The sequence below is a fragment of the Raphanus sativus genome, chromosome 3, assembly GCF_000801105.2.
Source record: "Raphanus sativus cultivar WK10039 chromosome 3, ASM80110v3, whole genome shotgun sequence".
Lineage (NCBI taxonomy): Eukaryota > Viridiplantae > Streptophyta > Magnoliopsida > Brassicales > Brassicaceae > Raphanus > Raphanus sativus.
Window position 1 is genome coordinate 27,669,661 of NC_079513.1, and position 23,785 is coordinate 27,693,445.

Below are 23,785 nucleotides of genomic sequence, written 5' to 3' on the forward strand. Positions count from 1 at the left end.
TCTATCGTATATTTCTAATATCTAAATTGTCGTTTGAATCTAAGAATTATGATAAATATTAAAACAAGATTTTACAAGTTCACAAGTTGCCTTAACATCTGTTTTCGCTAGCTATGGACAAATCGCCTATTCATGTTATTTTTAGTAACTTAAAACATTTATGGTAAATAGATTAAACCTAGAATCATGTATTAAACGGTCCGTATAATGTAAACTTTAAGTTCAACAATGAAAGGAGACAATCAACATATCAATTCTTACTTGTGTTTAATTCATGAATCAGTGTTCTTTTACATTCTATACTAAGCTAATCGATTACTTAGCCATAAAAAAAACCATAAAATAAATGAAAGTTAATAAAAAAAGAAAATAATAAATGAAAAAGACATAATAAACAATTGCAATAGAATAATAAAAGGGTTCAGGATTCTTCTAAAAAATGCAAAGATCTTTCCCTTTGATCTTACAGAAGTCTCAATTTCTATTGTTCTCTCTAAATCTCTTTGTAAAGAGTCACATAAAAAATGTTATGTTCCATAAAAGTAATAAGAAAAAATATCTTGTATGTCTGGCGGTTCTAAGAAAGAAAAAAAAAATCTGAAATATTGAAATTTTTTTAAAAAAATCTTGGTCGTTGAAACGGCTGCTCTATCTTAAATCTTAATGATCCAATCTGAAATCTCCAGATTTCATTATTTTCTGCATGGAACTTCAAATGCAACTCTAGATTGGTAATAATTCATAAAATACTATTTTTTTATAAAGACTCGAACACACTTTTAAAAACAATGTTAGAAACACAACACATCAAAATTCTAAAAAAATCAACGCGTTATGATTTTAAAACTAGTTTTAAGCACAACAAAACCAAATTGTCATACTCGGATTAGTTGTAAATTGTAATTTTAATTTAAGATAAACATAAGAAAGGCAATGGAGTCAAGAATCAAGATGCTCACATCATATGGTCACCCACACCGATGTTAGAATTTCAGAGAACACGATTCCACACCACACACTTAGTTTATAGTATTTCTTAGTTTATATGTGTATTTCTTGATGTACATGCTATAAGTGAATGATGTAATTCTTTCGAGTTATTCTCTTAACGATGAAACATGAGTCTTCCTATTTCATTAAATAATAAATACTATGTATAATGTATATTTAGTCGTGGCATACAGACATGATTGGAACCAACCAAGTTGTATGCATATGATATGATGATGGTTATACATTATTCTGTGTACATTAATAATTCAATAAAGTATTATACTGAGAGTCAGTTTTGTAGTTTCTAATTACAGTTTTGAGTCACTTCTTGCTCCTAGAACACTTCTACGGTGAAAAGTAAAGAAATAATATCAGTCACCGAAAGTAATAGGAGGGACTGGTCTGCATCTCTCTCATCTTGTCTTTTAGACTCTTCAAGGGACTCCTCTCTGCTGATATACCTCTAGAGGAGAGCCTTTTGGCTCCTCAAGTGTTTTAGCTCTTTGTCAGCATATGCTTTCTCCGCCTGTAGCAGAACATGAATCATTTGATTAAATGGGTTTTCTTGATATAAAAAATATAAAAGCAGGCTTTGAATTGGATTACCTCTAGCTTGAATATATCATGCATGGCATTCCTCAATCTTGTTTTCATCTTCTCAACATCAGTTGTAAGTTTTTCCTTCTCTTTTGACAGAATCGCTATCGCCTTTTCAAAACACTCTATGTGAGAGAGGAGATCCGACCTCTCGTCTCTATTGGAAGAATAACCATTGAACTCAAGTTTACGAGAATGTTCACGTTCCAATTGCACAAAATATGATCTGAAAATGTGTGGAATGAAACTCCATTAGCTAACAAATACCCAAATACCTAATTAGTTAATCAATGACTGATTGTCAACCTCAAACTCCACCTCCATTTGGTGTGAGAAATTGAACACCAAGTTAGTTTTAAAACAAAAAAACTTGCAAAATCTATTTATTTAGAAAAACAACATTTATATAGGAAACAAAAAATTGAAAATAATAAAAAGGGGAATTTTTTGATGTTATGGAAGACCGATTAGAAAATTAAATAAATACATGTAAAAACAAAACAAACATAATGTGGTGATTGGTAGAGTCGTAGGAGCTGTAGACAATTTTTTAATTTTTACAACCAATTTTTCAAACAATCATGCTTTTATTTTTAAAACTAAATCTAAAGTCAAAGCATTATAAAAGGAAATATGTTAGTTTTAAAAAACACTTTCTCTAGAGATTTTATTTAGTGCTTTGGAAAATTTTTACAGAAAAATATATTAAAACCAAAGCTAAAAATTTATAGTCTAAATCTTAGAGAAAAAAACAAAAAGCCACATCTTCAACCAATCAACAAAAAAACTAAGTGACTACAAGTGAGTAAACAAAATAAACATAATATCTCTAACAATGTCAATTGACAAGACATTATGTTCGATCGTTTACATCATGAAACCACACTTAAGTATTCAATACAATATACTTTAAGAAACAAAATCTAAACAATAAACTAAGTATATAACCACTATAAATAATCTAAACAAACATTATAAAATTTATAACTTATCAGTGTATAGCTACTATAAATAGACTAAATGAAAATTATAAATTTTATGATAATGTTTTCTCACTATTATCTATCTTATTAAAACAGAAACATTATGTTGGACTTAACATTTATTTTGTAAGTTTTTAAATTAAATACACTTTTATACTTTATAGTTAAACCTACATTAAATCATTAATGTTCCTTTCTTTATACTATTATCCATGTTTCCAAACAATATACTTATTTCTGTATAATACTATCAATGTTTCCAAACAATATATTTTTTATACTACTATCAATGTTTCCAAACAATACAATAATTAATTTTAGTTATTTTATATCTATCATTTTCTCTTTAAAATTTTGTAAAAACGTCATAATTTCATAAATTGCAAAATAATAAAGTTTAAAATTTGGATTATAAGATTACAAATTATGAAACTATTATAATTTAAATCAAATTAGATTACATATCGGTCATCCAACAGTTCAATCGGTTAGTCTCGGATTTTAATGATTTTTTTTAAAATATGAATATTTTAAAAACCTAAAATTGAATTGTCAGATCTCCGGATTAACCGGTATAATCACAATCGGGTTGAATTAAAAAACACTGATTTAAATGCAAAAATATTCTAAATGCACTCTTTAAAATTACCAAAATATTTGTTATATTATTAGTGAAATTTTTTATCGTAAAATATTCCGCGCTTCCAAGCGCGGATCAAAATCTAGTAATAAGTTCATCTATTTATTATTTCAAATCAACTAGGTGGACGGCGGACATTAATAGAATTCATATTCTTTTATACATTTTGTTAATTAGTTTGATGGTACATGATCAGTGTCAACAAAGAAATATAGAGAGCTGGTCTACTGCAATATCTACTCTTCAGTCACGTATCTATTCTTCCTTGCTCCCAATGCAACTCTCTGAAACAAATCCACAAGAAATTTGTTTAAGTAATTTTTTTTGCAGATATCATCCACATATAGATCTATCTATTTGTCTGTCTACTTCAACTATTATCGGTTCTTAACTGAGAATATTTTGGTATAGGCTTTGATTCCGGTTAGGAAACGGATATAAGTCGGCTTCATAGATCCACTAGCTGGTATTGCTCTGATGTTCGGGACAAGATACTCAGCAACCTGAAGAATGTGTAATCATGAAACTAGAGATTAAACATCATGGTGGGAAGGAATTCAGGAAAAAAAAAGAAGAGGAGATTTTTTTGTTTCTTACCACTTCAGCTGGCTCTGCCAAAACATTAATGAAGAACTTGGCCTGCAATAGAGAAAGGTATTAGAAGAATCTCTTGGAAAGGAATCTAGAATTTTTATTTAGTCAAGTAAAGTCATCCAACTTGTTTTGTTGTAGCTCCGGACATGAGTAGATCCGTTGTGACCATTCCAGGCTGCAACAATAACACAAGAGAAACATATTGCAGTTATGATCATGTTTACATCAAGATTTCCTTCTAAATTACATATATTTATATATATGCATACCGATAGATTGTGCACCACAACATTTTTGACATCTTGCATCTGCAACTCTGCCTATTTGAAAAAAAAACAACTAGAGTAAGTGATAAGGACAAATAAAGACAAGTTTAAAAACAAATATAACATGTGCATTTACTTGTAGTGACTTTGTCAGGTGAACAACACTCCGTTTTGTTGCACCATATGCAGCAAACCTGTGTCAACATTAGTCAAGATATTGACATTATACATCACAGACAAGAGAGCCTAAAAACATATTCCCTAAGAAACTTTAAGGGATCTAAGAAACCTGGGTGTTGGTCTCCCATCTGAGCCAGCTCCATCAATATTAAAGATGTGACCACCTCGAGATTGAGTCAACATCATATTCATTGCCTATGATTCATCAAACACACTGTCAGTCAATCCCAAAATCTATAGTAGCCCAATCAATACATGCTGAATCAATCTATCTACATACCTCTCGGCAACATAACATCAGCCCAAGAGTGTTTGTTTTCACAACTTCACTACAAAAAAATATTAAAGAGTTAACCAAAAGAAAGAGATCAAAACCTCTAACAAAGACTTACATGAGATCCTCATCCGAGGCCTCAGACAAAGGTTTAAAGCTGTATGCATTAGATCCCGCATTATTAATCTGTATCAACATCTCAATACAGTATTAAGATAATGCACACACAAAATGGGCTTAGTTCATAGAGAAAGAAGAAAGATGTATATTATACCCAAATGTCGATGTATTTAAGATTCTTCTGACAGTAACCTACAAGCTCCTTCACATCCTTCCCTTCCCTAACATCACATTTAGTTCCCTGCCCCCAATGGTTTTGAGCATATTAACATTTCATGATATTATCATCATCAATAGCCAAAAACATATGTATAGTACGTACCCACACATGCTCCCCATATTCTTCCTTAAGACTCTTAACAACAGACTCAACTCTTTCAGCTGCAGAGACAGAGAAACAGAGTCATAAAACATAACAAGAACAACAAATGTTTGATTCATTCTTACCTGATCTAGAGCAAATAACAACGTTGTCACCTGCTTTCAGAAACTCTCTAGCTAACGCATGTCCTATACCTTAAACCAATTCAGAGATTCAAAACACCACGTGTCAGTCATCTCATCTAACGAAGTAACAAGGGTACAGAGTAAATGTGAGTGAACCTTTGGTCGAGCCAGTGATCAAGACGTTATACGGAGGCGTCATCGGCTCTCTTTCCCCTGAGATGCGAGCTTCCACCACCGCAGACGGCGGAGAAACCGAGAGGTTTTGGCGCGAGACAGTCACGGTTGCGAGACCGAAGCTTTCTGCTAGTGAGCGACCTTTGCAAGGAGAGAGAAACAGAGGTTGAGTGGCGTATGAGGAAGAGCGAAGCCTAAGAAACGGTGAAGAGGAAGAGATATGGAAACCACTCGAAGCAGCCATTGCAGACAAGAGAAGCCGAAGAACAGAGATGAAAACAGAGAGAGAGTTTCGTAAGCAAGCGCCTTTAGAGTAAAATGCCACGTGGCGAAATACAAGATGATGATAACTCTATTATTGTTTTAAAATACACCAAAAGTCCTCAAATATATTGTCTTTTATGTTTCGAGTCCTATACTATTGTTTTCACAATAAGTAACCATATAATTTCTTACTGATTAACATGTAATCATCTTTATGGTGTCTTAAAAATATTACATCATCAAACTTTATTATATTTCAGAATATTTTACAGTTTACAAATTATAAAAGCACTTCTTCACACAATTTTTTCTTATAAACATCATCATTCTGGTTTGCTACTAGGAGATGAAGAAGATGAACAAAAGGTATAAGAAACGTAAGCTCCAAGAGCAAAGATCACAAGAGCAGCCACTCCTGCATTCACCATCAGCTTCTTCTCTTCCCTTGTTATATCTTTTCCTCTTATTTTCTCCATCATCCCTTTCTCTGTTTTCTTTTCCTTCTCCACCAAGTAACCTAGTTTCTCTTCTGCTGCTTTCACGACCTCTCTTGTTCTTTCAGACACAGGTTTGGTCGCAGAACTAGGGGTGGATTTTGTATAGTCCACTTCTGGAAGCAACCTATCTTCTAGCTTTATTATTTTCCTGTTTCCTACAGATTCATCCATATACTTCTTCTTTAGTGCAGCTTCTTCCACAAGCCTCCTCTCCTCAAGTTTCTCATATGCTCTGGCCTCTTCTTGAAGCTGCCTTGCTTTAACTTCTTCTTTTGCCCTAGCTTCTTCTTGAAGTTTCCTTGCTCTAGTTTCTTCTTGAAACTTTCTTGCTGCAGCCATCTCTTTTGCTTTGGCCTCTTCCTGAAGCTGCATTTCCCTAACTTCTTCTTGAAGTTTCCTTGTTCTAGCTTCTTCTTGAAACTTTCTTGCCTCAGCCATCTCTTTTGCTTTAGCTTCTTCTTGAAGCTTTCTAAGTATCCCCTCTTTCTCTTCTAAAAGCTTTTTCTTCTTCTCAGCCTCTTCCTGCTCTTTCCTTCTAGCTTCCTCCAACAGCCTCTTCTCCTCTAGCTGCTTCACCTTCTCAGCCACAGTCATAGAAGTTTCTGGAAGATTAGGCGCCTTCGTAATAGTCTCCTTAGGCATGGTGATGGTGAGGGCATTGTTCTTGAGGCTCCCATGTATCTTATCCACTAGACAGTTCTGTGGAACAGTGAACACTTCGTTGAAACGGCTCCATCTCCTATCACCCAAGAGACGCTCTCCGGTGACTCTTATCATCCTTGAGGTGTGCACATACGTCACCTTTATTTGCTCCTTTGTAAAACCTTCAAAAAAACCAAAGTCACATCAGAACTAAAACCACCACAATCGATGTATTTATATTTTGTATACCAACCTGGAAGATCAATGGTGAGAACAGTGGCCTCAGGCTGATCTTTCCATTCAGATTTAGGGACAAAATCCTCATACTGAACCCCCAAGCCTGTTCCTCTGGGTTGCTGTCTTGCTGCCATTACTTAAATCTCTTTCAGAATTGGTTGTTTTGTGAATATCCACTAGGGTTTACTGCTCTGCTTATAAATAGTTTTGAATTTCCGCAAGACTTAAGCCATTTTCTCTTATGCTATGCAATGGATATTCCTAGTTTTGCGGCTATGTCTCCTGTTCATCTAAAAACTTTCTTTAGTCTCAGGTCACCATCATTATGTTTCCTTCTCTTACAAAGAAAGCATAAAGGTTGCTTTATGCACAAGTTTGTGCCTTGTGTTCCCCATATGACGTCAGTTTTCATCAGTTGAGGAGATGTACCATTTTTTAAACCAAGATTCATCATTAGTACCCACAACGTTGAGTTTAAAAGCAGAGAACTTGAGTTTAATCATTTAAGAATATTCCAGGTTTGCAATAACTCTAAAGCATAACATGACACAGATTCAGAATCTCTTTCGCTAAGGCTACAAGAACTACACTGCGTACAAAAAAAAAACAAAGTAGCTCTCACGATCAGAGACTACTCCAAGCGTTTGCAGCTTCTCATGTTCTCAAAACCCTGCTTAAGCTGTAGACAAAAAATAGTTACCAGAACTGTCAGATCCTCTCACCAACTTATGTGGAAAAATACAACACAGAAGTTAAAACTGATGATGAATACATACCTTGGGAAGAGAAACAGACACAATGTAGCAGCAGAAACAAGGACTGTGATTAAGCATGGCTTTGTAACAGCAGCAGAAGCTGAGGTTGACCTGTTTGCAACCAAAACAAGCGGAGTTAAGGATCATAAAACTCATGTCTAAAGAGTAATGCAACAGAAGGATTTTACCTAGCGACAGTGCTTGCAACAGACTCAGTTTCAAGACCAGTCCCATAAGCAAACAGCGGATCATAATGCGAATCACCATAGTTCATAGGCAACTGCTCTGTGTTTCTAAACCACGTAACAGGAAGTTTCCCACTGAAGCCATGGTCACCAAAGAGAGCATCAGCGACACCTTGGCCTTCCGATCCCGGTAGCCACGCTGCAACCAATGCCTCGATAGAGTCAACGTAAGGCTCCATCACGAGGGGTCTCCCTGAGACGACCACAACAACACACTTGACAGCCTGACAAGTGGAGCTAACGATGGCTGGACCAGGGTCCATCATGGTTAGCTCCTCGTTGTCTCCAACCGTCTCTGCATAAGGAGGTTCACCAACAGCGATGATCGCGTATGAGAAGTTGTTGGATTTGATGAACTCAGCATCTGGATTCTCGTTGAAGACAACTTCAGTGCTTTTATCAACAGCTGATCTCACAGCGCCAAGAATTGTAGTCCCTGCAACTCAGAAGATAAGTATATAAATGTTATCAAACTGCAATAAGAGTTTGCATGCATGCACAACGTTACCTCTCGTGTCCTTGTTACCGCTAAACCCTTGCCACTTTATAGTCCAACCACCACACTGATAACCTAAATTATCAGCGTGAGTGCCAGTGACTAGTATCTTTGAACCCTTCCTGGGAAGTGGGAGCATAGGATTGGTTTTGTTCCCGTTTTTAAGCAGCACAAGTGATTTCCTAACAGCTTCCCTCGCCAAGTCTCTATGTGCCTAAAAATAAAGAAAACATTAATTAATACTTTGCAACAGGTGGATAAAAAGACTAAAAAGCAAACTGACCTGGCTTCCTAGTTCATTGGAGAAGCTGTAATCAGCCAAAGGGCTCTCAAAGAGACCCATGGTGAACTTGACACGCAGGATTCTTCTCACAGCATCATCAATCCGAGTGATAGGAATCACTTTGTTCTTCACCAAGGAGGTAAGATCATTGACGAACTCAGTAAAGTTGAAAGGGACCATGACCATGTCTATGCCAGCTTCAATCGCAGCTCGGACAGAAGCTGTGTAGTTAGAATGCGGAGGTGAAGAGATCTTATCAACGCCTTGCCAATCCGAAATAACAAAACCCTGAGCACACATAGACACAAAAGGATTCACACAAAGCACATGGCTGAGGAGGAAAAAAAGAGAGTAAAAAACAGACCTTAAACTTAAGAGTACCCTTGAGATACCCTGTGATGAGTTTAGTGTGTGCATGCATCTTCTCACCGTTCCAGCTTGAATAGGAAACCATCACAGTGGAAACACCTTTGTAGATTGCGTCAGCGTAAGCAGGCATGTGAATGCTGAGAAGACTGTGTAGATCAGTCACTGTGTTGTTCTCGTTTATTCCTTTGGTTGTCCCACCATCTCCCACGTAATGCTTGGCACAAGCTGCAACTTTATCCCTATAATAAAAAAATTCAAATGAATTTGAGAGAATGAACATTTACTTTTGTAAGTCTAAAACAATAAAATTAGCAGCAAAGCTTTTACTTTCCACCAACGAAGGGAACGCTATGCTTATGGTTGGAAGGAGGATCTCCTTGTAAACCAAGTATGATGTCAGTCATGTTCTCCACAACTTTGTGATCCTCGCCGTAGCTCTCGTAACACCTACCCCATCTAGGATCTCTACAAACCTACATCAAGTAAAGTGAGAACACAAACAGCTTCAGAAAATGTCCAAAAGTACCAAAGATTTGCCAAAGACTTACAGCAATGCAGGGAGCAAATGTGTATGGGATTCCAGTGGCTCTGACTTCTACTGCAGTTGCTGCTCCAATCCTCTTAACCAGATCAGGATCCCTGTGAAAAACTTAAATCTATCACCATTCACAAGAAATGGAAACTGGAAACGTGCAGAATCAAAACAGAGGTTTTAACTAATAAGACTTGCCTAGTGGCTCCAAGACCAACATTGTGGGGGAAGATGGTAGCGTTGTAGACATTGTTATGGCCGTGAACAGCATCAATGCCATATATCATAGGAATGGCCAAACGGCTCACAAGAGCTCCTTTCTGATACTCATTGATCATATCAACCCAATTCTGAGCAGTTGCCTCAGGTAGTGGAGAGCTCCCACCACCACTCAATACACTGCCTGTAACAGAACCCCAAAAGGAAAAAAAAAGACAATCTTCTTATTTTGAAATTCCACAAACACACAGAGACAATACTGAAGCTTATCTACTTCTACAATAACAAGATGATGTAAGACTGAACTCAAATGAACTCAAAGATTGTTTTTTTTTTTGGGGCAGTACCGATGAAGTAATCTCTCATAATGTTGACAGTGGCAACACTTCTGTCAATCTGAACCATCTGACCAATCTTCTCTTCAAGAGTCATTCTACCCAACAAATCCACAACTCGATCTGAGACCTTCTGTTTGGGGTCCTTGTACAGAACATACTCTGCTCCATCCCCATTACAAACCCACACACAACAACACATCCATACAAGGATCCCTACGATCCTTACTGGAACTTTGCTCATCTTACGTAACAGGGACAAATCTGGAACCATAAAAAAACAACAAAGACAGAACAATCACTTCTCAGCAGCCAAACAAAAAAAAAAGAAACCTTTTTCATCAGTGAGAGAAGATAAGAAAAAAAAGCAAGCAGTTTTAGATAAAGAGCAAAACTTTTTTGAGATTCACTGTTAGAGTTTGAAACAAAGATGAACAAAGACATGATCTTTTCATTTTCTTCCATAAAGTTTTGTTCAAACAAGATTCAAATCTAAGCAAAAAAAAAAGGGTAAGAGCTGGATACATAAAAGTATATACATTGAGAGGAAAAGATAATGCAAAGATCCCAACAGTAGAATGGAGGAAGAAAGAAGAGCTTACAAGTGAAGAAGACACACACACACACAGCCAACACCAGAGAGTATCTGCAAATTTTTTTTTTTTTGACAAAAGAATTAGAGTGATAAAACAAAGTAGTTAATAAACGCTTTTAAAGCAGATTGAGAGTTTATATAAAACAATGAGAGAGAGAGTAAAGAAGGACGTTTTAGATGCAGTTGTGGTTTTTTCTTGAAACGTGGGTTGGCTCACGTTTTTCCACACAACAACAATCTCTCTCTGTACTGTACCGGTCTAGACGGCAAAGGAAACGACGACGAACAAAAGCGGCGTCGTTTTCTTTATTAAAAAGTTTCTTTCTTTCTTTCTTTTTCATTATTATTTTTGATTTTCTTACCGAAAAATATCGTATGCCTTGATTGCAAATTCTAGCTTTCAACACACGTAGTGGGAAAGATCAAATATATTAAATGCTAAAATGTTTGAGAAGGTTGTGTAACAGTGATCCTCTCTGTTTTTGAATACTGATTTAAACCACCATCTCCTCATATGACAAAACAGAGCTTTTTTATTTTTTAGGTTTTCAGACACTCGAGTGTGTTCCATTAGGACATAGTATGGATAATGGATCATGATGTAATGATGTTTAGAATGAATCATCATTTTTATCCGGTTGTTTTCTGTTATGGAGCATCATTGCATCCGTTAGATGTTAAATCATTAATCAAATGAAGCTGAAGTCCTCATTGGCCCATTGAAGGTAGAAAATGGCCTATTACTACTTGTTGAAAACTGAAAAACCCTATTGAGACGCTTTTATAGAAGTTGCCAAGATTGAAAAGGTTGGGACTTTGGGAAAGAAAGACGCAAATTAATTAAAAGACAAACCGCAGCGTAAAACTCGGGGCGTTAAGACTAAAACATACACTAAACGCGTCTTTCAAAACTGGTTTATCAGTCTTCTTGTTCTCTCCTCAAAACCTTTGACTCTCCTACCAAATCTCCCAATTAAATTAAACAATGCCCCTACGGTTTATCCAAGTATAGTGCTGCTATTAATCTACTATTTTTTCTCCTCATTTTCCTACCCGACCAATCTTTAGTTTCATTACCTCCCCCTGATCTCTCTGTCTTCTTTTTGTTCTTGTCTGGGAGGGTTGTTTGGTTCATTGCATCCTTCTTCTCTGTTTTTGATCTTACTTGCTATTCAACAGACCCAAGCAGTGTTTTATCAAGTTCATCTGTCTAGAAAATCTGAAAGCTTTTCTGATTTGATTCGTCAACTTCGAGGTGGTCTTACTTTGCATTTAAAGGCTTTGACTTTCTTCAATGACACCATTAGGAATGAGATTTTTTTTTAGATATGTTTTGACAGTTTTGTGATCAGATCTTGATTGCTATTTTTAGGATAAAGAGATTAAGACTTAAGTGTTTAGTTAGTGGTTTTTTGATGGGTAATACATGTGTTGGACCAAGCAGAAATGGTTTCCTTCACTCTGTTTCCGCTGCTATGTGGCGTCCTAGAGACGCAGCAGATGATTCCGTTTCCCAGAGCAATGGAGACGCTGCAAGTGAAGCTGCTGTTTCAGGAGAGCTTCGTTCTCCATCCTCATCCTCATCTGATCAAGTCCACAACAAACCTCCTCAACACCTCACAATGCCAAAGCCAGTCGAGATAGAGATTCATCCCGAAACGCAAGAGGAGACAACTAAGCCAGAGGAGGAGACACCACAACAACCACAACAAGAAGCTGATGATCCTCCTCCAGCTAATAAGCCTAAGAAGCCCAAACACATGAAGAGAGTGACCAGCGCAGGCCTCAGGACCGAGTCAGTGCTCCAGAGGAAAACCGAAAACTTCAAGGAGTTCTATTCCCTGGGGAGGAAACTCGGACAAGGGCAGTTCGGGACGACTTTTCTATGCGTGGAGAAGTCCACAGGGAAGGAGTTCGCCTGCAAGTCCATCTCCAAGAGGAAGCTCCTGACCGACGAGGACGTGGAAGACGTCAGAAGAGAGATTCGGATCATGCACCACCTGTCCGGTCACCCGAACGTCATATCCATCAGAGGAGCTTACGAGGACGTTGTGGCGGTGCACCTCATGATGGAGTGTTGCGCGGGAGGCGAGCTTTTCGATAGGATTATCCAGCGAGGTCATTACACCGAGAGGAAAGCTGCTGAGCTGACTAGAACTATTGTTGGTGTTGTGGAGGCTTGTCACTCTCTTGGTGTGATGCATCGTGATCTCAAGCCTGAGAACTTTTTGTTTGTTAGTAAACATGAAGATTCGCTGTTGAAGACGATTGATTTTGGACTCTCTATGTTCTTTAAGCCAGGTTTGTTGGATTCCATAGTTACTAATAGGATTTGGTCTCTCTAACCAGTCAATGATTGTGGAATTAATCTTTCCTCTTTTTGCAGATGATGTGTTTACAGATGTTGTTGGTAGTCCATACTATGTAGCTCCAGAGGTTCTGGGAAAGCAGTATGGTCCTGAAGCTGATGTGTGGAGTGCTGGAGTGATTGTCTACATTTTGTTAAGTGGAGTTCCTCCTTTCTGGGCTGGTAAGAACTAAGAAGCTTTATATATATAATAAGAGGTCTCTCTCACTTTTCCTAATCAGGCTCTTTGGTTCTTTTTGCTGAGCATGTAGAGTCAGAACAAGGCATTTTCGAACAGGTTCTCCACGGTGATCTCGACTTTTCATCTGATCCCTGGCCGAGCATATCTGAAAGTGCAAAAGACTTGGTGAGGAAGATGCTTGTTAGGGATCCCAAGAGAAGACTAACTGCACACCAAGTACTATGTAAGTTTCAAACAGGATAATATATTTGTCATTGTGCCATGGTTCTATCTGTTAATGAAGGGTTTTTTTGCTTGTGAACACAGGTCACCCGTGGGTACAAGTGGACGGTGTGGCTCCAGACAAACCTCTGGATTCTGCTGTACTGAGCCGTATGAAGCAGTTCTCTGCAATGAACAAGTTCAAGAAAATGGCTCTTAGAGTAAGCGGAATCTCTTCTTTTTGTTGTGTGTTTGGTAAGAAAGAAAGAGACAATGCAAAAAGGTTAAGTTTATTCTCTTTTTTTTTATGTGTTGTTGTTGTAGGTGATTGCGGAGAGCTTGTCTGAAGAAGAAATAGCAGGGTTGAAAGAGATGTTTAACATGATAGATGCGGACAAAAGCGGACAGATAACATTCGAAGAACTGAAAGCAGGACTAAAACGAGTAGGTGCTAATCTCAAAGAGTCTGAGATTCTCGACTTGATGCAAGCCGTAAGTTATCACCAACACATCCCCTTTGCTAGTTTGTTAACTATGGTTAATGAACAATGTGAGAATGTGAATGTATACAGGCGGATGTGGACAAGAGTGGAACGATAGACTACAAAGAGTTCATAGCGGCGACGTTGCATCTAAACAAAATAGAGAGAGAGGACCATTTGTTTGCAGCGTTTACGTATTTCGACAAAGATGGGAGCGGTTATATAACACCGGACGAGCTTCAACAGGCGTGTGAGGAGTTTGGTGTAGAGGATGTCCGGATAGAAGAAATGATGCGTGATGTTGATCAAGACAATGTAGAAAGCTCCTTTAAAAAATCTTATTTTCTGAATATTTTTTTTGGTTTATAAAATTATTGAATTGGTGGTTGTTGATGTTGGTGGTTGCAGGACGGGAGAATAGACTATAAGGAGTTTGTGGCGATGATGCAAAAGGGAAGCATGACGGGAGGAGGAGGTCAAGTGAAGATAGGACTAGAGAAGAGCTTTAGCATTGCTCTTAAACTCTAAATAGACACTCTCAATCTCTCTCTCTTTTTTTTCTTTTTAAAGAAGTTACAAAACCAAAAGACAAAGACAAAGAGTTTCTTCTGATAATAGATATGATTGATTTTGTTGTGTTGAAGACAAATGCACATAGTATTCTCTTTTGGATGAGATTTTGTCTCACAAGACTTGGTTTTGAGCAGCACTTGATTGGTTTCTTAAAGGAAAAGAGAAAGTAGAATAATTTTAACCTCTAGAGAACAAGAAGAAAGTAGACTCTTTTAAACCTTATCAAGGAAGAAGCCATTGACACAATACTGGATTTTCAAGAATCTTCATCACAAAGAGTAGTTCAACAACGACCAATGCAAACAAAAAAAAAATTCATGAAGACTATTTGCAATCTAGTAAAACTTCTACGCTAGTGCAATTGAATATTTCAAAGTCTTTTTTTTTTCTTTCTATCACATAATTTGAAAGTCTCTTTACTCGTTTTCTCAGAGGTATTATGATTTTTTTTTAATTCTTTTTTTGGTAAATTTTAATTATTAAAAAATAGAGATAAAGGTGAATAAATAAATAAGAGTATTTTTTTTTTTGTTGGGGGAGAAAATCGATAAATACGGAATTCTTGTAAAGGCAAAAAGCTTTCTCCAGATTCTCGAGCTCTCTTAGGACAAAGTCTTGTTGTGTCTTTGATATCAAAACTTGTCCTTCTTCGCAGATTTCTTATTTGAAGCAGAAGGATGAAGAGAATATTCGGTGCGAAGAACAACAAAGAGCCTCCTCCCTCCATCCAGGATGCCTCCGATCGGGTTTGCTTTTCGATTTCTTAATTCTCGTTTCTGTGTTTGATGTGATGATTAGAGATTGGTTATAGTGTTTTGGCTTTTCGTATACATTGTTGAGCTGGAAATTTAGGAATATCTATGATTGAATGAAAAGCTAGCTTGATCTTTTTAAAATCCCTTCCATCACTTTTTTTTTGCAGATCAATAAAAGAGGAGAATCGGTGGAAGATAAGGTTAAGAGACTGGACGCTGAGCTCTGCAAATACAAAGACCAGATCAAGAGGACCAGACCTGGTCCCGCTCAGGAAGCTATCAAAGCTCGTGCTATGCGAGTTCTCAAGCAAAAGAAAATGTAAAAAAAAAAAAGAGAAAGATCATCCACAATGCTTCTCTCTCTCTCTCTCTCTCTCTCTCTCTCACTGGGTTTTGAATTAAAATAAAATCATATGTTCTTTTTTTTTGTTGATTAAAGGTATGAAGGACAACGTGACATGCTGTACAATCAGACTTTCAACCTTGATCAAGTTTCTTTTGCTGCTGAAGGCCTCAAAGATGCTCAACAAACTGTATGTTCCTTCTTCTTCCTAAACCAAATTATCATGCGTTTTCTATATGATATAGCTTGAATGTTGATGAATAACCTTGCTCAACTGCAGATGACAGCGTTGAAATCTGCTAACAAGGAGTTGAAAGGAATGATGAAAACCGTCAAGATTCAAGATATTGATGTACGCTTCCTCTTTTTTTTTTGTTATTCAAGCTCTCTTGTTATTCGCTTCCTAGATGCTCTTCTTTTATTTACTATGGATTTGTTTATGGTGTCACAACACACAGAATTTACAAGATGAGATGATGGACTTGATGGATGTGAGCTCTGAAATTCAAGATTCACTTGGTAGGAGCTACAATGTTCCTGATGACATTGATGAAGATGACCTCATGGGGGGTAAAGTCCTTTGAACATTTTTTCCCTCAGATATCCACTTGTGAGGGTCAGTAGAAACTTCTTATTGACATGTGCTTGTGAATGCAGAGCTGGATGCTCTTGAAGCTGACATGGGAAACGAGACTGAAGCAGACGGTGTGCCTTCCTATCTCCAACCCGATACTGAACCTGATCTCGATGAGGGACTTGACTTGCCTCCACCACCGACGGGGAGGACACAAACAACAGGAGCTCAGCCTGGACGAGCTCAGGCTGAGGATGAATGGGGTTTACCTGCTGTACCACGTGCATCACTTCGGGGTTAAACCAAACGTTTTCACACACTTGTGTTTGTCTGCATTCAAAGATTCATCTCCAAGCGATTTCACTTGTGAAAGTCTACTAACATTTTTATAATTCCCTTTCTCAATGTAATCATACATTCATCAGATTGATAGCTTCTAGAATCAAATGGACTGATCTTTCCATGGCAAATGGGTTAACACTAGACTACAACATTAGAATCCCAACCACAAAGTAGGATACTTTTTTATACAAATAGAAAAAGGATTAGTCCCTTTCCTCAAACATAGAAACCGTTATTAAATCCTTAAGCTACTTAGTCTTTCTGAGAGGAGTTTTTGTCTTTAGTTAATATTGAGTTTGGTCAGATCCAGCAACTTCCTGTCCGACTGTGATGAACCTGACCTTGTACCTTTATTCGAACCACCAGAATAAGACTCGACTTGCCTGTACTTGTTGTTGTTATCGCACCCAAAGTTTCCAAATCTGGACTTCAATCTCTGAGCTTCCTTCTTTAGTAACTGGCATTATAGTGAATATTATTTGGTACAAGAAGAATCAGTAAATCAATTTTACACATTCTTTAGAATGTTTTAGTTTATGTCATTTTCCTTTTCATTTACCTTCCCTTGTGAGCTTCTCCTGCTTTAGTATTGCCATCCGCTGCTTCATCTGGCTGTTCTCCTAGGACAGCGTTGCACGTGTATGATTTGATTTTAATGTTCCACAAAAAGCATCACCGTATGTTGTTTGAATCTTCAAGCCAATATTTTGGATATATGTGATTAACGAAGCAAAGGAAATAAGGAAAATATTGGGTCCAGGTCAAAGTGCTAATATCTTCAGGTTGATACGGGCAGCATTTTGACATGGACCCAATGTTTCCCATGTTCCCTTTGCTAATTTGCTGACCACATATTACATTGGTCCGAAGATTAAACAACATTCATTCCGTGATGCATTTTGTGAAACAACAACAAATGAAATGAATTCAAAGATACAAGATATACCTGTCCTAGTAGATACCAATACGAATTTCTTTTATGTGATCACCTCTTCTATCATTCATCTCTCCTTAACCATTAAACAAACTTTTTATCCCTTATTTACAATCCCCCATTTATCATTAAGACACTTCCTAGTAGTGATATGCTTTTATAGCACAATGGGGAATGTCTTAGTGATAAATGAAAGATTGGTGAAGTAGAAACATAGAGAGAAAGCTTGTGTCACACCAATAATGCATCAAAGATTATTTAGGTAGAGATTAGGTAATGGGCAAGAAGTAAGAAACATGGAATAGGTGAAATTTGGTTATTTTATAAAATAAACTAGAAAAAAATTGTGAAACTTTTTTTTGAATTTGGAAGATTTTTAAATTCGTTTGAAATTTATCAATATTTTGATTAAATAAATATAATTTTAATATATTAAAATAAACATAAGTTTTAAAGTTTGTATATTAAAAATGAACAAAACAATTACTTGTGGTATTAAATTTGGTAACAACAAAATTTGGATATGGAAAAGATAAACGGAATTTAGTTGAATTATTTTTATAGAATTTTATCTTTGATTTTTTAAGAAAGAAACTCGTGAAACTGAAAAACTAACACATTTTACAAATTGCAAAGCACAGCAAACTCAGTTTCTTTCATTCAAAAGCGATTCAGTGACCGCACAAGTTTACCATAAGCAGCTCAAAATGATTTTTCACGGTTGGAATAATCTACGGTCAAAAGCAGAAAAAAAACACATATGGAGATTATTGCGCCACGTGGACGATAATCCACCACCGATCCACTGCAAAATATCACTAAGTTCCCTCGCTGGCTTCAGTTTCGTAATTCATTTTTCAATCTAAATCTTTCAACAATCTCTGAACACATCATCAATGGGGAAAGACGATAATCCGAGTCCAGGTTCGTTCAATTATATTCAACTGAAACCTTCTTAAGATTTTTTACTTGTACCTTCTGATTATTGATGAAATTGGTTGTTGTCGATGACTGCTCTCTTCATCTTCCGCTTGGATCTAATTATTGATAATGAATAATGATCCTCTGCTTTTTTGTTTCTGCTAGGTGAAACTGGAGCGGCGGCGGAGACGGATCCGGCAAGGGAATGCGAGGGAAAAGGAGCTTGTGAATTCAAACAGACTCGTTTCGCTGATACAATCATGCCTCATATCCTCAACTTGTGAGACCCCCCCCAAATTATTTTTAAGGCTTCTGTTTAATTTTTGTCTTGATTTTGTTCAGATTCTGATGATGCTATTGGGTTGTCCCATGACTGTTTCATAAGCTTTTCATTAAAATTGTCTTATAGGTTTAATCACTCATACTTGTTTCTTGCGTCTCAAGTCACATTGTATTTGACTACAGTGCAGATTTTTTCTTGAGTTGTGTATTGAATTTGATTCTGTTGTCTTAACGCAAGTTGTGGGATTGTATTCAGGTACGGGTCATGTGCAAAAGCAAACGATTTTGACATGTACGCGCCAAATGCTTCGTTTGAGGACCCTTTAACACATGCTCAAGGGTATGTAATGTGCTCATCTAACTATATCACGTGTTCATATTCTTTACTCGATTTGAAATTTCAATGGCTTTTCAGGGTTAAGCAAATCAAATCAGCATTTTACTCACTCTCTAAGGTATATAATACTCTCACTTCATTCTTTACTCCTATGATGATGGAACTATTACTCAATTTCACATCATATTTTTCCTTACAGTTTTTTGGTGAGTCGAAGATTGTTGAATACCACGTTCAAGAAAGTGATATTGCCCCGGGGAGAAAAGAGGTTAGAATCTTCTTGTTTTAGCCTCTACTCGTTACTACTATAATACAATCTTAAGGGTAACCTTATTATCACTATCTAACTAAAGGAAACAACCTGTGTGTGAATAAAAAAACAGATACTAATAGACAACAAACAACACTACAAGATCATGGGAAAGGACATAGATATGATCTCTCTCATCAAACTCTCTGTCGAAAATGGGAAGATCGTCCGACACGAAGACTGGTAATAACTAATAACTCCTCAATGCCCTTTTCTCTCTATACTTCGTGTCATTTCATTTAAACTTGATTGTTGTGTAAATGATGTTATTATAAGGTGGGACAAGAAACCTCTGAGGAACAGAGACACGGTTAGCTTCCCATTAGTCGGTCGGTTTATGGAGATGGGTCGAAGAGGCATGATGCTAGCTACTCATGCCATGATGGGTTTTGGTAAAGATCCTGACTCACACTGAATAAAGATGAATCATGGGTTCAGGAAAAAAAACAGTATATTATAGTGTCTAGGCTCTTCGAAACACTACTTAGCTTTTGAGGAACTTCTTCTATCAGTTTGGTTTGGTTTTAAGTTTGTAATATGTTAAACGTGTGGTTTGTTATAAAGTCACCAAAATTCTCCACAAGAGCAACGACCATCACTGAAATGGTGGAACCTATTAACATCTCTAACAACGATTAGTCTTCTCGTAGCAATCGATGCAGCCTTCATGAACTCATGACAGTCCACACAGATCCTCAGGTTCTTCATGATCCTAACACTAGAACCCTCTAGCAAACACAGTAGACCAAAAATCAAAGCCAGTTTCTCGCTGTGCTGCATCAGAAGCTCCTCTTTCTTCCTTCCTCCACGTCGTGCAGTTAATGTTCTACGCTTGGTTTATATCCAATATTTCATTTTTATGTCATTTTTATGTCATTTTAAGCACAATATATCTTAATTCATACATAATCTTCCTTAAATATATTTACACATCTAATACAACAACCAATATAAATGCAAATAAGAAAATTAATCATAATCTTAGTATATTTAAAATAAAAAGTATTATAGTTAAATTCAGATAAATATATGCACTTCAATATATTCAAATAGTAACTAAATCAACTGTAAAAATAACAAAATCGAGTAGATATAACATAATTAAAATCATATCTAATTAAAGTAATATAGTATTATTAATCTAAATTACACATACAAATTATAAATCAATTTTTAAAAAGTATCACAATCAATTATTGTATATTTACTTTATAAATATTTATATATGTGCATGTGCACGGAAAATGCACCTAATAAGAAATTAGCACCGAAGAAGAAAAAGGAAGATAAAGAGATTTCAAGTCGATATTCTCAAGTAAAAACAAAGAACTTCTCACGAGCTCGAGATACGAAGCAAAGAGTGAGAGAAAAAGGTGATTCCTTTCTCTCTTGAGTGTTGGCTTCGAGTTGAAAACGAGAAGAGAAAAGTTGAATATTTTAATTTGTTGAGAGTGAAGAGAGAAAGAAGAAAAGAACGAAGAGAGTGAGAAAAAAAAACAAAAATGAAGCAAAAGAACAACAAAATGAAAACAGAACAGCAGAATGAAAACAGAACAACAACAGAAGGGAAACATAGATCTAGACATATTTGTTTACCTCTTGCTTTGCTAATCTCGTAGCAAACGGATGAAGAATAAATAAAAAATCGAAGAGATCAAAGTATTGCAATTTAAAGAGAGAGATAGCTTCACTATATAAAGGAAAACTAAATGAGCTGAAAGAAAATTGAAGGTATATCAACACAACAACGAACTACATACTTATTAAGCACAAGCGAATAATCCATCCATCCAACCCTCTACATACTTAGGTTTCTAAAATCCATCCATCCAAACCCATCAGCACAACAACAAACTACATACGATATACTTAAGCTTCTAGAATTAAAAAAAAAATAATCGAATAATACACCACGAAGGCACGAACCCTTCTGAAATCATCAAATGAGGTACTTGGTGGCATTATCACACCACAATTATTCTTCGAAACAGAAAACATACATCTACCTAGACAACAACATCATAATGAGTCTTAAAGCAACAATTCTTATCTCAAGCCATGGGGTATGTCTTGCATACAAGACACTGAATCTTACCGCTAGGAGAAGGATTACTCCACATCGGTTTCAGGATGCACTGTTTGTGGTACAGATGACCGCAGATGAAGCATGCCTGGTTATCGTAGTCACTCTCCTTCAAGGCTTCATAACATGTATGACACACATCGTTAATAAATTTTTCTCCTCTAGTCCGCCATGGCACCTCCTTCCAGAAGTCCCAATCCCTGCTTTACGTCCCAATGAATATTGTGTCGTATGCCTGTTCAGCTTTGAGCAGGAAAGGACTTTGGAGAATCTCTGTTGACTAATAGTTGTAGGCCCAGTCGCTGATATATTTAGCAAAGTTACTCCAATCGTGCGTGTTGTCCCTCAACCGCATGTATGGCAATGATGCTTGGGTAACCAGTGGTGGTACGAGCTGAATCTCAGTCGCAAGACGGTCTCGTGACATCATACACGCTGGAGCTAAAATTGCTTGATGCAGATACAGAGGATTCGGATGAACAGTTTGGTGGATGAAAACGTCCGGGTAGCCTTCCTGTCTGTTGATAACTCTAGTAAACGTTCGACCGTAACCTCGATTTTGGGATAGAATATTTCCTCATCTGCCGTGACAGAGGTGAAGTAACTCTCTACTATGTTTTCTTGTGCATATCTCGATGTTTTGGTACCTGCCAAAATATAATCTCTATAATATTAATTTAGGAAGTCAATTTCCTATGTGTCGCCACGTTAACTCTCAGGATGGTTGAGTACAGTGATACCCTTAATGAATTAAAAATATTACATTTATATATTATTATTGAATTTATTATTTTGTTTCTTTTTTTTAATATTTCCAAATAACATAAGTAAAGTTAAAAAAAACAAAAATATATGTATACATAATATGATTTCATTAAAAAGAAAGTTCACAAAATAAAAATCTTCTATTAAAAGTATTTTTAAATAGCATAAAATGTAATTTACTTTAAACTTTTATGTTTGTGGAACTTAATAAAACCATAATCAAAATACCAAATCAAATAAGAATTCTTATTTTTAATATTATTTAAAGTAATTTTCAGTTTATCATTTAGTAAATCTAAGGCATAAAACTATTTAGAATTTATAAAATATTTTAATTATTATAATTAGTGATATGTGTTCATAAGCTTCCAAAATGTATTAGTGATAATCGCTTTATTTTCTAATATATTGTTTAAAGAAATCAACATATAATTTGATAAATATTATCAAAATACATGCACATTGAATCGATAAATAAAGTTAATTTTATTTTACTTAATTATAATAAAAATAATTATACTTTAGTTTGAATTTGAAAGAACATATCTAACTCAATATACTCACAATATGAGTGACTTGAATCGTCCAACGTATATCTAATATCATAGATTTGACTATAATACGAATATATAATTTTATAATAATAATTTATTTTATAAATGTAAAGTATAGGATGATTCAAAAATATTAACCAACTGTTAAAGTTTAGTTTTTTAAAAAGTTTATTTATATGCATGAAACTGTTGAATATTATCGTTATATTAATTTATGTAATTTGAAATTAGACACTTTAGTTTATTTTTATGTAAGCACAATATATCTTAAGTCATACATAATCTTCCTCAAATAAATTTACACATCTAAGACAACATAGCGAAAGAATGAACATATGCTGATGCAAATGCCAATTGAGCTTGACATATATATATATATATATTTATGTAGCATTTGGTCCAGTGATCAATTCTTCATATTGTCTAAAACCAAGAAAAATAAATATTTTTTGATAAATGGTTTCTGTTTAAAAAAAACATAAAATATCTGACATTATTAACGTTAATACGTACAACATCCATTAAGTTAGAAACACATAACGACCAGTAATTATGGGTTTAAGTGCCATGTAAATCCAAATATACTACTAAGAAAGAAATTATGGGGTATAGTCACCAAAATTCTCCACAAGAACAATGACCATCACTGAAATGATGAAACCTATTAACATCTCTAACAATGATTAATCTTCTCGTAGCCATAGATGCAGCCTTCATGAACTCATGACAGTCCACACAGATCCTCAGGTTCTTCATGATCCTAACACTAGAACCCTCTCGCAAACACAGTAGACCAAAAACCAGAGCCAGCTTCTCGCTGTGCTGCATCAGAAGCTCCTCTTTCTTCCTTTCCTCCACGTCGTGCAGTTCGTGTTCTACGCTTGGTTTATATCCGATATATCATTTTTATGTTATTTTAAGCACAATATATCTTAATTCATACATAATCTTCCTCAAAAATATATTTACACATCTAAGACAACAACCAACACAAATGCAAATAAAAAAAATTAAACATAATCTTAGTATATTTAAAATAAAAA

General features: G+C 35.9%; 6 protein-coding genes and 1 long non-coding RNA gene across 9 annotated transcripts; 3 read left to right on the forward strand and 4 right to left on the reverse strand.

The window, feature by feature from the left end:
• Positions 1-3,294: 3,294 nt before the first annotated feature.
• Positions 3,295-5,596, reverse strand: LOC108846743 (chlorophyll(ide) b reductase NOL, chloroplastic). Its single transcript, XM_018619948.2, has 13 exons — positions 5,251-5,596; positions 5,095-5,163; positions 4,970-5,028; positions 4,802-4,888; positions 4,646-4,713; positions 4,534-4,582; positions 4,363-4,448; positions 4,210-4,267; positions 4,077-4,127; positions 3,932-3,982; positions 3,811-3,852; positions 3,606-3,716; positions 3,295-3,497 (listed from the first exon to the last, which is right to left on the reverse strand). Exons 1-13 carry the CDS (start codon positions 5,510-5,512, stop codon positions 3,450-3,452), a joined length of 1,041 nt encoding a protein of 346 aa, XP_018475450.1. The 5' UTR covers positions 5,513-5,596; the 3' UTR covers positions 3,295-3,449.
• A 165-nt stretch (positions 5,597-5,761) lies between these two features.
• On the reverse strand, positions 5,762-7,259 carry LOC108846742 (inactive protein RESTRICTED TEV MOVEMENT 2). Its single transcript, XM_018619947.2, has 2 exons — positions 6,925-7,259; positions 5,762-6,853 (listed from the first exon to the last, which is right to left on the reverse strand). Exons 1-2 carry the CDS (start codon positions 7,040-7,042, stop codon positions 5,856-5,858), a joined length of 1,116 nt encoding a protein of 371 aa, XP_018475449.1. The 5' UTR covers positions 7,043-7,259; the 3' UTR covers positions 5,762-5,855.
• A 117-nt stretch (positions 7,260-7,376) lies between these two features.
• On the reverse strand, positions 7,377-11,001 carry LOC108846740 (uncharacterized). Of its 2 annotated transcripts, XM_018619943.2 has the most exons (12): positions 10,908-11,001; positions 10,745-10,788; positions 10,155-10,406; positions 9,787-9,991; positions 9,605-9,695; positions 9,384-9,529; positions 9,052-9,295; positions 8,688-8,975; positions 8,417-8,618; positions 7,852-8,344; positions 7,685-7,774; positions 7,377-7,587 (listed from the first exon to the last, which is right to left on the reverse strand). In XM_018619943.2, the coding sequence occupies exons 3-12, from the start codon at positions 10,384-10,386 to the stop codon at positions 7,563-7,565; spliced, it is 2,016 nt and encodes a 671-aa protein (XP_018475445.1). In that variant the 5' UTR covers positions 10,387-10,406; positions 10,745-10,788; positions 10,908-11,001; the 3' UTR covers positions 7,377-7,562. The 2 variants fall into 2 exon arrangements, with proteins under 2 accessions (XP_018475445.1, XP_056861508.1); XM_057005528.1 differs by lacking the exon at positions 10,908-11,001 and having other exon boundaries at positions 10,745-10,901.
• Positions 11,002-11,749: 748 nt separating this feature from the next.
• Positions 11,750-14,659, forward strand: LOC108847389 (calcium-dependent protein kinase 1-like). Its single transcript, XM_018620618.2, has 7 exons — positions 11,750-13,038; positions 13,124-13,267; positions 13,357-13,509; positions 13,593-13,708; positions 13,812-13,979; positions 14,060-14,284; positions 14,378-14,659. Exons 1-7 carry the CDS (start codon positions 12,153-12,155, stop codon positions 14,495-14,497), a joined length of 1,812 nt encoding a protein of 603 aa, XP_018476120.2. The 5' UTR covers positions 11,750-12,152; the 3' UTR covers positions 14,498-14,659.
• Positions 14,660-15,096: 437 nt separating this feature from the next.
• Positions 15,097-16,684, forward strand: LOC108847390 (vacuolar protein sorting-associated protein 60.2). Its single transcript, XM_018620619.2, has 6 exons — positions 15,097-15,288; positions 15,465-15,616; positions 15,737-15,830; positions 15,921-15,992; positions 16,099-16,210; positions 16,298-16,684. The coding sequence occupies exons 1-6, from the start codon at positions 15,220-15,222 to the stop codon at positions 16,513-16,515; spliced, it is 717 nt and encodes a 238-aa protein (XP_018476121.1). The 5' UTR covers positions 15,097-15,219; the 3' UTR covers positions 16,516-16,684.
• On the reverse strand, positions 16,579-17,659 carry LOC108847392 (uncharacterized). 2 transcript variants are annotated; one of them, XR_001948952.2, is made up of 3 exons: positions 17,503-17,659; positions 17,116-17,176; positions 16,579-17,013 (listed from the first exon to the last, which is right to left on the reverse strand). It is a non-coding gene; the product is annotated as an uncharacterized LOC108847392 (long non-coding RNA). The 2 variants fall into 2 exon arrangements; XR_008943502.1 differs by lacking the exon at positions 17,503-17,659 and having other exon boundaries at positions 17,116-17,496.
• Positions 17,660-18,259: 600 nt separating this feature from the next.
• Positions 18,260-19,923, forward strand: LOC108847391 (uncharacterized). Its single transcript, XM_018620621.2, has 7 exons — positions 18,260-18,414; positions 18,577-18,691; positions 18,950-19,033; positions 19,109-19,148; positions 19,230-19,298; positions 19,414-19,523; positions 19,617-19,923. The coding sequence occupies exons 1-7, from the start codon at positions 18,387-18,389 to the stop codon at positions 19,753-19,755; spliced, it is 585 nt and encodes a 194-aa protein (XP_018476123.1). The 5' UTR covers positions 18,260-18,386; the 3' UTR covers positions 19,756-19,923.
• Positions 19,924-23,785: the final 3,862 nt, after the last annotated feature.